The 11,430-nt window shown below is 37.8% G+C and overlaps 4 protein-coding genes and 1 long non-coding RNA gene across 6 annotated transcripts; 2 read left to right on the top strand and 3 right to left on the bottom strand.

Moving 5' to 3' along the window:
• Positions 1 to 6: 6 nt before the first annotated feature.
• On the bottom strand, positions 7 to 1,485 carry LOC124344497 (apolipoprotein D-like). The gene is made up of 6 exons (XM_046798052.1): positions 1,380 to 1,485; positions 1,111 to 1,205; positions 919 to 960; positions 555 to 768; positions 331 to 482; positions 7 to 251 (listed from the first exon to the last, which is right to left on the bottom strand). Exons 2-6 carry the CDS (start codon positions 1,192 to 1,194, stop codon positions 111 to 113), a joined length of 633 nt encoding a protein of 210 aa, XP_046654008.1. The 5' UTR covers positions 1,195 to 1,205; positions 1,380 to 1,485; the 3' UTR covers positions 7 to 110.
• Positions 1,486 to 1,692: 207 nt separating this feature from the next.
• LOC124341848 (apolipoprotein D-like) lies at positions 1,693 to 4,018 on the bottom strand. Of its 2 annotated transcripts, XM_046794799.1 has the most exons (8): positions 3,861 to 4,018; positions 3,619 to 3,771; positions 3,364 to 3,534; positions 3,244 to 3,295; positions 3,015 to 3,166; positions 2,754 to 2,925; positions 2,446 to 2,522; positions 1,914 to 2,050 (listed from the first exon to the last, which is right to left on the bottom strand). In XM_046794799.1, exons 2-7 carry the CDS (start codon positions 3,739 to 3,741, stop codon positions 2,464 to 2,466), a joined length of 729 nt encoding a protein of 242 aa, XP_046650755.1. In that variant the 5' UTR covers positions 3,742 to 3,771; positions 3,861 to 4,018; the 3' UTR covers positions 1,914 to 2,050; positions 2,446 to 2,463. The 2 variants fall into 2 exon arrangements, with proteins under 2 accessions (XP_046650753.1, XP_046650755.1); XM_046794797.1 differs by lacking the exon at positions 2,446 to 2,522 and having other exon boundaries at positions 1,693 to 2,050.
• Positions 4,019 to 5,286: 1,268 nt separating this feature from the next.
• Positions 5,287 to 5,618, bottom strand: LOC124341894. The gene is made up of 2 exons (XR_006918666.1): positions 5,577 to 5,618; positions 5,287 to 5,454 (listed from the first exon to the last, which is right to left on the bottom strand). It is a non-coding gene; the product is annotated as an uncharacterized LOC124341894 (long non-coding RNA).
• Positions 5,619 to 5,697: 79 nt separating this feature from the next.
• Positions 5,698 to 7,213, top strand: LOC124341893 (3-hydroxyacyl-CoA dehydrogenase type-2-like). Its single transcript, XM_046794845.1, has 6 exons — positions 5,698 to 5,814; positions 6,033 to 6,089; positions 6,159 to 6,266; positions 6,331 to 6,415; positions 6,484 to 6,773; positions 6,867 to 7,213. The coding sequence occupies exons 1-6, from the start codon at positions 5,806 to 5,808 to the stop codon at positions 7,083 to 7,085; spliced, it is 768 nt and encodes a 255-aa protein (XP_046650801.1). The 5' UTR covers positions 5,698 to 5,805; the 3' UTR covers positions 7,086 to 7,213.
• A 655-nt stretch (positions 7,214 to 7,868) lies between these two features.
• LOC124343432 (pre-rRNA-processing protein TSR1 homolog) lies at positions 7,869 to 10,819 on the top strand. Its single transcript, XM_046796735.1, has 7 exons — positions 7,869 to 8,112; positions 8,175 to 8,445; positions 8,512 to 9,557; positions 9,622 to 9,839; positions 9,912 to 10,175; positions 10,239 to 10,548; positions 10,606 to 10,819. The coding sequence occupies exons 1-7, from the start codon at positions 8,001 to 8,003 to the stop codon at positions 10,794 to 10,796; spliced, it is 2,412 nt and encodes an 803-aa protein (XP_046652691.1). The 5' UTR covers positions 7,869 to 8,000; the 3' UTR covers positions 10,797 to 10,819.
• The last annotated feature ends 611 nt before the right edge of the window (positions 10,820 to 11,430 follow it).

Here is an 11,430-nt window from a genome sequence, read left to right as displayed (position 1 = left end):
ATTCAATTTAATAGTCAGAATAACACAAAGCAGTGTATTGATTATTGAATGTGGAAAGATTTCTTGTGGGAATAATTTGACGGATGGAGCACCATAGTTGAATAATCGCTTCAATTCCCTGGCCAAGAAAATTCTGGAGATTCGGTTGAATTGGAGGGAGATTTCAGACTTTTTGGGTATTTGCAAAAGTATGGATCGACACTTTTGAACGAAGTGATGTCAATCTTGTAGCTAAGCAATTTTGCGCGAGCCTGTCCAAGATGACAAAAAAAAAGTCGATGAATGATTGCCAAATTCAATCGCATATTCAAAGTGCTATAGGATTTCTACCTGATTCGTGAACGACTGCGATAAGTAAGGCTTTCTGGATAAAATAGTCGCCGATCGGCGATGACCAAACAAGAATTTCTGACATCTGAATATTCCACCATAGTTTTCGTAGTCCGTAAAATATATAATGTAGTCAGCTTTTCCGATTATGTCTGCGCATGATTAGATCACATTATTAGCGTACCATCATGCAGAAAAATTTCATAATAAATGTTTTCGGCTACTGTCAGAAAATTTAACACTCATGAAGCCAGGTTCGCTTTCGTGGATAATTTCAAGATCCCCCACCGTGCCTGGGGTTTTTTCTGGTTCGCGCTCGTTCACCGTCTGATTATATGTTTGAATCAATTTTCTTGTGCCGTTCTGGTTGATGAAATAGTATGTCCAACAGGGCGAAGACAAATCGAATTTTTCGATCACATACCACAGACCGGAAAACTAAACAATATACAAGATTACAATTGGCATTTCCGCCGCCGGTTATCGTTGCGGTTTGCTGGTTAGACTATAATACCACAAAAGTAAATCAAAGGAAACGGAAGGATGATTCATCGCCATCATTAGTCACCAAACAGGTGAGTCATTTACCTTATTGTAATCAAAGTCTGGGACAGGATCGACTTTTGGACACTGGAACAAAAACAATATACTATAGATATATTTTAAAATTTTATAAAATAAGAAATGATGATTTATTTTAAATTTTATAAAATAAGAAATGATGATTTACTAGCGGTTCAATTAATACAACGTAAATGCAAACTAATTAATTATGCCTACCTCTCCCCATCCATAGTCGTCGGCACGAATCAGCGGGACTGAGCTCGTCATTAAGCCGATGGAAAAAAGGAACCAAGTATACATCTTCGATAACTCTGTGGAGACATGCAATATAAACAGTAGTTTTAATAATGAGATACTACCTTGACTGGTACGCAAATATCGCTGACAAGCAACAAGTTTAAAATGTGTTTGTGCAATAAATTTATATGAGCAAAATTCTTGGTAGCTTAAAGTTAACGTTTGTTGTCCAAATCTCTTTTACTTACCGTGTCTAGCGTGCAAGGCAGAATGAGGGATTGATGCCCATCGATAATGGGTTTTATATATGAAAGTAAATATTACACAGCCACAACTGAAAAGAGTAAGGCTTTCTCTTTTCTGTTACGTACTTTTTTTCAATTGATTCAAGGTAGCGTATTTAACAAATATGGCGACCATCGTCGACACATTGTTCGGACGCGAAATGGAGGAAATTACAATGTCCCTCAAGCCTTGAATCGGTTATGAAATTCAATAGATTATGTCATCGCCCAATGTATCGTATCCGGTTATTTGATCATGAGTAAAGAAAAAAACGAGTTATGATTGCACGTACTTTTTATTTCAGTTATTGCGGATGGTCGATACACAGAGACTAGTTTATGAGTGTAATTTAGCAAAAAAGGGTCATCAAATTTAAATCTAGGCCTAGGCTACTCTACGTTCAAAGGGGAATTATTGAAAAAAAGTCGAGAAGAATTTAATATAGTCCATTAATCAAAAATAGACAATTCATTTTTTGTCTTTTAGTTCTACAAGTTTTCCGATTCGTTTGGACGGTTTCCAGCGGTGACGTGCTCGACTTCTCTGATTGCATTGCTGGAAGAATTAACAGTGGAATTTGCTAAACGATTAACGATTGTTCCAACTCCTTGCGCGACATCAACGACACCGTTAACTATAAAACAAAAATAGATAACAATTGTTTTCGGTTAGAAGGCTAAACTTGACACAAATTTATAACTGTGCGTGCATAATTGCGAAATTATTTAAAGATTTTAGTAAAGAAAAATTTAACTTGGTAATCCTCCCAGAAATAAATTTAAAAAAACGTCGACATTTTTTAATTTAGTTTTAACGTTATCTAACGCGAATGTTCTAATTATTCATTTCCCATTGAATGCGGATCATTCTTTAGTTGCGTCGAATTAAAACTATGTTTAGATGTTTACCGTGCATATTATGTGCAAGTGAACAAGTGTTTCTAGAATCGATCAAACTCTTTTTTTTTGCATGCATATTGATTTTGCCCGCCACCGATGTCAATTTGCCTCACACCCGCAGTGAACTTACCCCGTACGTTGGGGCAAGTTAAATAGTGAACATCGACAAAAGTGCCCACAGTTTTTCTGAAGTTATCCACACTTTTTCTAAATTTTGAAATAAATACAAAAGCCATTACCAATCCAGTTAATTATTATCCCATTAACACGGGCTAGTTTGTTTTTATGAGTTAGTTAGAAGAAGCATCAATTTCTTTAAAGTTTTTTTTTTTTAAGTAAAAATATTTATAGCAAAAAAATAAATAAAACATTCCCAAGCATGATGAAATTAATCACTTCACACCGCTCTTAAATGTTACTCAAGTAATCGCAACTAACCAACGGTTTTTCCGACATCCTTGGCGACATTGATGACATTTCCGGTACTGAAAGTATTTGGATTGACTTCGACGTTCAGCAGGCTTGTGGAGGGGAGAGTCTTGCAATCGGTATGATCGATAATGGAGAAGTCGTGAGGATCAACTCCAAAGGTTTCCAGTTTTGAGCGAATCTGTCGTGCAACAAGTTGATTAAACCGGAACTACATGTCATGCACGACACGCATCCTTTGCGCAAGAGATTGTCTGGAATGTAGCTAACCTTATTGATGAAAGGTTGGTCCAAGGTCGGGCGACGGGAGAGGATGGAAGCAGAACGACGATGGCCAAACAAAATGCTTTGACAACTGTAAACAGCTCCGTAGTTTTCGTAATCCGTTGCGAAAACGACGTAGTCAGCCTTGCCTGCCAAACCTTGATTAAGAGTAACGTTCCAAAATTGACATTTCCTCTTTGCAATGCAACAGTAATTTATAAAAGAGAATCCTTACTCATAGGAAAACGCACACGCATAAAGCCTGGTCGGTTCAAATCGGGTACATCCTACCGGTGAAAAAAGAAAAATTAAAATAAGTAAAATGGCTTAAAATGTTTCAAAACGTCGAACGTACTAGTGCTCCGGTGTAACGATAGTTGTTGTCTAGACCAATGGTATCCAGAGCGACATGATCGCGTGACTGTACAATTTTCAGTGAGTCGTCGGTTTTATTGCGAATAAAATCGTATGTCCAGCAAGACGAAGCAGTGGAAAATTTCTGGATGACGTACCAGCGCCCAAGAAACTAGGTCGTCAATAGATTCAAACATAACAAAAATCATTAGTCCTCATGAAATTATAGATTATTAAAAATGTCTTCTAACTTTACCTTTGACATGTCAAAATCATTGACTGGCTCAACTCGAGGACACGAGCCCAGGTAGTATGTATGGCTGTGAACGCCAGCAATACATACCATCAGTGCTGCGACAATTGATATTTTCCCAGCCATTTTTTCTTTATTCTGCAAGCTTTGTTTGGCCTTGAATAAAACATTTCAATCACGTTTTTTTAATATTCATAAAACACGTACGGAAAATGTCATTCCAATGGGGAAAACCAAATACTAACCTTCGGATTGAAGCGACAAGCGATGCGTTGTTGTCGAGTTCGAGAATCAAAAGCTACTGAACAAAAGAAGCTTTGTGTAGCTCGGTTTTAAAAAGCCTCGAAATGTCAGACTGACTACCGGAGTTCACTGTTCTGTTCTGCAACTGGTTTCTGGCTACTGCACCCATTGCCACAGGCCAGGCCTCTTTCTCCCTTCCTCCCCTTTTCGTAAACAAAATAATAACACTACGCACTGCAGCCAATCAGCAAGTCGGAATTTCTCTGGGTTGATAACAGAAATGAGGATATCCCGCCAGAGATTAATTTAAGTTCACCCTCCTATTCCTTATTAAGCGACTTTCGTTTGTCCTCTAACCAAATTTAATTTCGAAATTTAATTTGAAGAAACAATACTTCAATCAAATTTAAAACGGCCAGAGCAAAACAGATTGTCTTTTGGTAGTGGACCGTGCGACATCTCGTAGGTCTTAGTATAAATGTTTTATTTGTCTCTCTCGCAAACATTTCGTAATAAATGGAAAAATTTTCTAAGTTTCCCATATAGATTTGGAGACCCATATTTGGTGAGTCATCACGCCGATGGCTTTTTCACTCGTTCTGCTTGGTTTCACTTTACGTGGAATTACCCATAAAAAATGTCCGTGACGCATGTCGGCATGCGGAAAGTGTGTCGGACGTGACTATTCGATGTGAAAAATACACAATGATCGAATTCAACGCATTGTAAAACATTCAATGAATAAACCGTAAACGGAACTGGATTTATTAATTCTTGCGCATTGGTTTTACGACGAGTATAAATAACAGAAAACGCAGAATTCGAAAAGATTAACAGCGTCGTAAATTTATTCAAGAAAATACGTAACATTTTCTACAAAATTTGTGATATCACGTTGAAAGTTCGCGGGGTATCGAATGATTTAATTCACGCATGGCATATCTGAATCAAGCATACAATAACAAGGCGGCTCGTTGGGAGATTGCGCTTTCATGCAGTGATAACCTGTTCCGCACCTCGGTGAGCACGCTTCCGGTGGGCACAAAAATTTTGCTATTCAAATTGATAAGAATACAGTTAAGAAGAAAACAATGAACAAGTAGGAACTTGCCTGCAATTGGTGTATGTCGGCAAGGGGATTTTTGACTGGTAGTCTTCACAGCAATGTAGCTGGCCATTGCAGTCCATATGGAAGTCGCCAAAAGCAAAATCATGCTTGTCATCACTGAGATCTTCATTTTGATTTGTAAGGTTTTCAAATAAAGATTGATAGAGAATAGTGTGCTGCATAGAGCCTTTATATGCATCGCAGATGCACACTAAAGTCGGTCGTTCTCGGTCGTTGACTCCGAAATATATATTTAAAAAATATGCCAAAAAATATTGTGTCTTAGCAAATATGCAGGTATTCATCTCTTTATGTGACCGATGTGACCGTTATTCTTGGATTTACGGTAGGATAAAGATGTGGTTGGTGCCGGTCTTTTCCTTAGCAAGTTTTGATACAAGATATATTTTTTTTCTAGCCAAGGGTGAAAGGCAGGCGCAAAAACATGTAGTAAACTGCCAAAGTTTCCATGGGGAGAAAGTGAATCCCTAAGGAATATTATTTTCAAGAATTTCAAATTTACCGATGTTAACTGCCAGCTGTTAATCCCAATGGAATGGGGTGGGACAGCTAAGGATTATTGTATATTTATATCATTTTTAACTTATACCTGCATCCATCCAAATCGAGGGATGGATGACAACAAGACCACTTTTTTCGTCTTTCAAATAGGGAAATCCAATTTTGCTTAAATGTCAACGTCTAACTTTCGTCTAAGGTCGTCTGCTGCCGTTCTCATCTTAGCTCTCTCATCCTTCTCTTCTCTTGCAAATCGCGATTCGCGAGGAACAGGCAAAAGGACTCGTGTTTAAATCGCAAAATAAAATTCGTTTGAAAAAATGTTGAAAGTAAGTTATTAATGTTGAACATTGCATTTGTATATTGAATGTAAAACTAAAAACTGTAAAGTAAATATTAAAAAAAAAATATGTCAATAACTTTTTATATAGTTTTGAGTTTCTGATGTGTATTTATATTCCATGTCCGGTTTTCGTTATATGTTTTCCTTTATCGTCACAGAAGACAAATATGGATATGGAGTAATTGAAACATTTGATTTTAATAGGGAGCTGTTGCCTTGGTGACTGGTGGAGCTTCTGGCTTGGGCCGGGCAACTGTTGAGGTATATCAGAACTGGTTTTCTGTGAATATACTATCCAGGCTTGATGTGTGTAATTGTATCATTTGATAGAGAATTGTCCGACAAGGTGGAAGAGTAGTCTTATGTGATCTACCAACTTCTAAAGGACAACAAGTAGCTGCTGGCATGTCAGAAAATGTTATATTTGCCCCAACAGATGTAAAGATACAGTTTAAGAAGTCAAACACAATGTTCAACTGATAACATGTGATCTTCCTAATAGGTTTCTTCTGAGAAAGATGTCATGAATGCTCTTTCCATGACAAAAGAAAAATTTGGAAAACTAGATGTTGCAGTAAATTGTGCAGGTAAATTTCTTAAAATTTAGAAGAATTTCTGTTTGAATAAAAGTTTAATAGCTTGTTTACTTATTAAGGAATTGGAGTTGCTTTCAAAACATACAATTTTAACAAAAATCTTCCACACAAACTGGAAGATTTCATTAAAGTTTTAATGGTAAACACCGTGGGAACTTTCAATGTTATTCGCCTTTCGGCAGGATTAATGGGCGAAAATCAGCCCAACGAAGACGGTCAAAGAGGAGTGATAGTCAATACTGCATCTGTAGCTGCTTACGATGGTCAGATGGGTCAAGCCGCCTATTCTGCAAGCAAAGGAGCAATTGTTGGAATGACTCTACCGATTGCGAGAGATCTGTCGTCCCAGGTAATTTAATAAAACTAATTAACTGGAGGTGTAGAGATAAAATGGCTCAAGTTAAAACTAGTTACAGTGTTAACTAATTATTATTATTTCTAGGGTATCAGGGTTTGTACTATCGCACCAGGATTGTTTAAAACTCCTTTGCTCGAGTCTTTACCTGAAAAAGTACAGTCATATTTGGCAAAAACCGTACCATTTCCGCAACGTCTGGGTAAGCCAGATGAGTATGCAATGATGGTTGAATCAATTATACTCAACCCAATGATGAACGGAGAAGTGGTTCGTGTTGATGGCGCTATCCGCATGCAACCGTAAAAAAATCCAATCATTTAAAAATTAAACCAGAGTAAACAGTAATAAGTTATTGTTGTAATTTGCAATGTTCAATAGCTTATTCTTTAGTGAAGAGCTTTCGTGAGATAATACAAATCTTTATATTATTATTTTGTATTGAACGAACTTTTTTTCGTAAATTGCTTCCAACTTTTCGAACTTTGTTGAAATATTTTTTTTTATAAGGTTTTTATAAGGTAATTTGATAAAAAATTGACCTCGGGTTTGGAGATAAGGTTATTTCCGTTTTTAAATTTAATTTGATAAAAAATTGACCTCGGGTTTGGAGATATTCTACCAGAGCAGAGAGGACGATTGGAGAAACGACACTTAACTGCTTTGGAATACAACTGTATAAATTAAAAATATGCAACCTGCTGCAGCGATAAAATTGATAAAAATCCTGACTTCTAAGGAGGGACAATAGCATTTACTGGTAGAGGAAAATTACGCCTTACTAAACAAAAAAGATCACAAGATAATGAAAAGGGACTTAACACTTAACGTGCGCTGGGTATGGCCGCTGGCCCGCTGCCCGTTTGGACAGCGTGTCAGCTCAGCACCGCATGCGGACTTGCGGTACACGTAGTTACAACACAATATAGTAATATTATATGTATATGTATTTATTAATATATAATATTATTCGCATGCCATTCGCACCATCGCACGCCGCACGCGTTAAACGTTAATAACTTGAGGACTAACAAGATGTAGTAGCATGCAGTAGGGCAACTTCAAATTGTTCGTTTACGACTTTTGCAAGATTTAGCGTCGTCTGCACTGAAATATTGTGCCATCCGCGAACTCCACGTGTGTAACGACGTCTACAGCACCAAGTGAACGGTTACATTTTCTTTTTACTATATTAAGTAATTAACAGTAGTAAATAGTGGAATGGCAGGAGGTGAACAGGCTTCACATCGACCCGGTCTTCTAAAACAGCAAAATAAATCTCATAAAAATGGGAGACATCGCAGCAAAAGTGAAATTGACAAGAACAACAAAGGCAAGCAAATATTTTTATTTTACTGGCGTAATTTTCTAACTAACTTAGTGTGGTAACTCTAGGACGAGTTCATGTCAAATTAGCATCAAAAAGGAAAAATCAAGAACTAAAGCGGGATGAAAGAAGAAGGAAAGCAAATCAGATAAGGTCGAAGAAACGAGAAGATGTCCTGGCTAAAAAGAGGGCAATAGGTGGGAATGATTCAGCTCCTTTTCTGTCTGCAATAATCCCACTAGGAGAATCAGCAAACATTCAAAAGTTGTTAAAACAAATCAAAGAGTGTGATGCTGATGCAAAAGTGGAAATGACTGGCTCCAATGTAATAAACATCAAGTAAAGTGCCTATAGAAAGATATATACATATATTTTTATGTTGCTAATTTCTTTCTTGTTTTTCAGTGTGCCACGTTTTCGGCAGAACTTCAGTTTGATAGTGCCTCGTCCTGGAGATCTTTATGCAGCACTGGATGCTTGCAAAGTTGTTGATAATGTTGTATTCGTAATATCACCTCCTTCTGACACTGACAGCTGTATGTCTCATTCAACAAGTAATGAAGGGCCTTTGGGTTTTGACAACAGTGGTGAAGAGTTGCTGTCTGCCATCATGGCACAGGGGCTTCCTTCTCCAATTTTTGTTGTTAATGACATTGAGACCATTTCATTGAAGAAAAGAAATGATTACAAGAAGCTTCTTATGAAACAGCTGGATCAGATGGTGCCATTAGAGAAGCTTCAAGTGATTGAAAATGAAAGTGATGCTCTCAGACTGTTGCATCACATTGGTTCCCAGAAACAGCGACCTATCTATCAAAGAAATATGAGATGCCATTTTCTTTGTGAAGAAGTGAACTTCAAGCAAAATTCTGATGATCCGACAGTCGGAAGTTTGATCGTCGATGGATACGTACGCTATCAACCCTTAAACGTGAATGGATTAGTCCACATACCTGGATGGGGAGACTTTCAAATGGAGCGAATCGAAGTCAGGAGGGAACCCGGAGAATTTATTTTCCTGGAGGAAGCAAATCCCGCTCTTCAAGAATCACTGAAATCCGAAAATGATCCTGATCCTATGAACGGTGAGCAGACATGGCCTTACCAAGAAGAAATGGAAGGCCAAACTTTGGAAGCGGACAAAATTGAAGATGATGAAGAATCGGAAAAAAAGAAACGAGTACCAAAAGGAACATCAGAGTATCAAGCCGCCTGGATCAAAGACGAGGACGATGATAAAAACGAAGAAAACGATGAAGAAGAAGAGGATGATAGTGACGATTGGGAAGATGATTACGAAGACATGTCTGGAGATGATGGAAGTGAAGAATCACATGAAGAAGCTGAAGAAGATGAAATGGAATCAGTAGACAACGAAGGTGGAGACACGGATGTGTACGATAAAAAAGTTAAATTTGCAGATGAAGAAGAAGAATTTAAAAAAATTAAGGGTAAGTTTTTTTCTAAATTAACCATGATTTCATCAATTCAAACGAAAATGTGTTGACTTTACAGAAGCTCGTGAGGATGAACTTTTCCCTGACGAAGTGGATACGCCACGCGACACATTGGCTAAGGTACGCTTTCAAAAGTATCGTGGTTTGAAATCCTTTCGTACATCACCTTGGGATGCCAAAGAAAATCTACCCATGGATTATTCCAGAACTTTTCAGTTCCAAAATTTTCCGCGGACTCGTAAGCGAATCTTGAAAGAAGAACGAACTGGAGCAAAGGTATTGTGAATTTGTTTCTTATGCGGTTCAATTTGATAAAAACTTGAATGCTCTAAAATTTCATTTTCTTAGCCCGGATGGTACGTGAGAGTTCACGTTAAGAACGTGCCCAGCCATTTACCAGCGAGTCTCCAATCCGGCTACCCATTGACATTAGTCGGCATGTTGCCTCACGAACAGAGAATGAGTGTGGTTAATCTTGTTCTTAAGAGGTTCAAAAATGCACGCGATCAGCAAGCGATTCCGTCAAAAGAGCGACTGATCTTTCATTGCGGTTATCGGCGGTATGCTGCTGCTCCCATTTTTAGTCAGCACACTGCAGCCAACAAGCATAAGGTAATGTTTATCTTTTATCTAATTTTTGTATGTACTGTTCATCATGGAGTTTTCTTTGTTCAGTATGAGCGCTTCTTTCGGCCAGAATCAGTTGTAGTAGCAACTCTTTACGCGCCAATTATCTTTCCATCTGCCTCAGTCTTGGTATTTCGGGAAAAGAAGGACGGAACTCAAGTAATGATAGCGACTGGATCGGTTTTATCAGTAAATCCTGATCGCATTACAGTTAAACGTGCCGTTTTGAGTGGAGCACCATTTAAAGTTCACCGCAAATCTGCTGTCCTGCGATTTATGTTCTTCAACCGTGAGGACATCGAATGGTTCAAACCAGTTGAATTAAGAACGAAATATGGTCGACGAGGTCACATCCGAGGTTTGCATAGATGATAACTTTCTTTTTACTATAATTATAAATTTTTTTAAATTTCAGAACCACTTGGAACGCATGGACACATGAAATGTGTATTTGATGGCCAAATCAAATCCCAGGACACAGTAATGATGAATCTTTATAAACGCGTGTTCCCGAAGTGGAGCTACGATCCTAACGTAGCGTCTCCATCTCCTTTGTATAATCATGAAGTAGAAATGGAAGATGCTGCCAATCAATTAATGGTATAAATAAAATTTGATTGGACCTTGTCCATATTTTCTTCTGTTTTTCAAAGTTGGTTAGTTTCTTAACCAATCGTCGTCTTATAATAGTCTTATAATCGTTTAACACTTGTAAGTTACTAATTTCTCGATAGGTTTCAAATGTTCACTTTATGTCAAATGAGCCAATTATGTTTGTTTTTGTTAGATGCCTGAAAATTAATTTCACTTCAGGAAATACTCTGAGTAATGGGACTTTAATTTTTTCTCATCTACAAATAATTTTCAAACAACAATGGCCAATAATGGAAGTTTTTTGCAGTTTTGTGTCATATTCTGGTAGTTTCTGCGCAATGCGCTACTACAGGTTATTAGAAACATGGATGATTTTAAAGTTATTGGTTCCACTTAGTGTGGTGTAGAGGAAACTCCAACCGCACGGAAAGGGTAAAAAGTAGCGACGGTCAGTCGACATTGAACGATCGGTTAGACCCAATCTCGCACAATTTAAAAGTCGGGATCAGTCTTGGATTTGCCGTATGCCGTTCAGCTTCTAGAATACACATGTGTATTCTGGGTTGAATCCGATGCACATGTCTATTAAGAAAGTTCAAAGGCATACAGCAAATCCAAGACTGATCCCGACTGTTAAGCTGCATCC

The sequence above is a fragment of the Daphnia pulicaria genome, chromosome 6 (assembly GCF_021234035.1).
Source record: "Daphnia pulicaria isolate SC F1-1A chromosome 6, SC_F0-13Bv2, whole genome shotgun sequence".
In the NCBI taxonomy this organism is placed as follows: domain Eukaryota; kingdom Metazoa; phylum Arthropoda; class Branchiopoda; order Diplostraca; family Daphniidae; genus Daphnia; species Daphnia pulicaria.
The sequence above is the reverse complement of the archived record's forward strand: the minus strand, read 5'-3'. Positions and strand labels throughout refer to the sequence as shown.

What these genes read in the sequence shown, in the direction of transcription:
- LOC124344497 (XM_046798052.1), bottom strand. Translation starts at nt 1,194, where the DNA reads ATGTATACTTGGTTCCTTTTTTCCATCGGCTTAATGACGAGCTCAGTC. An exon ending in CAGACTTTGATTACAATAAG is followed by an intron (nt 769 to 918) that starts GTAAATGACTCA and finishes TATATTGTTTAG; the next exon opens with TTTTCCGGTCTGTGGTATGT. An exon ending in CGCAGTCGTTCACGAATCAG is followed by an intron (nt 252 to 330) that starts GTAGAAATCCTA and finishes CATCTTGGACAG; the next exon opens with GCTCGCGCAAAATTGCTTAG.
- LOC124341848 (XM_046794797.1), bottom strand. Translation starts at nt 3,741, where the DNA reads ATGGCTGGGAAAATATCAATTGTCGCAGCACTGATGGTATGTATTGCT. An exon ending in ATCGTTACACCGGAGCACTA is followed by an intron (nt 3,296 to 3,363) that starts GTACGTTCGACG and finishes TTTCACCGGTAG; the next exon opens with GATGTACCCGATTTGAACCG. An exon ending in GGATGTCGGAAAAACCGTTG is followed by an intron (nt 2,051 to 2,753) that starts GTTAGTTGCGAT and finishes TTTGTTTTATAG; the next exon opens with TTAACGGTGTCGTTGATGTC.
- LOC124341893 (XM_046794845.1), top strand. An exon ending in TTATATTTGCCCCAACAGAT is followed by an intron (nt 6,267 to 6,330) that starts GTAAAGATACAG and finishes TCTTCCTAATAG; the next exon opens with GTTTCTTCTGAGAAAGATGT. An exon ending in TGTTGCAGTAAATTGTGCAG is followed by an intron (nt 6,416 to 6,483) that starts GTAAATTTCTTA and finishes TTACTTATTAAG; the next exon opens with GAATTGGAGTTGCTTTCAAA.
- LOC124343432 (XM_046796735.1), top strand. Translation starts at nt 8,001, where the DNA reads ATGGCAGGAGGTGAACAGGCTTCACATCGACCCGGTCTTCTAAAACAG. An exon ending in AGAATTTAAAAAAATTAAGG is followed by an intron (nt 9,558 to 9,621) that starts GTAAGTTTTTTT and finishes TTGACTTTACAG; the next exon opens with AAGCTCGTGAGGATGAACTT. An exon ending in TCGACGAGGTCACATCCGAG is followed by an intron (nt 10,549 to 10,605) that starts GTTTGCATAGAT and finishes TTTAAATTTCAG; the next exon opens with AACCACTTGGAACGCATGGA.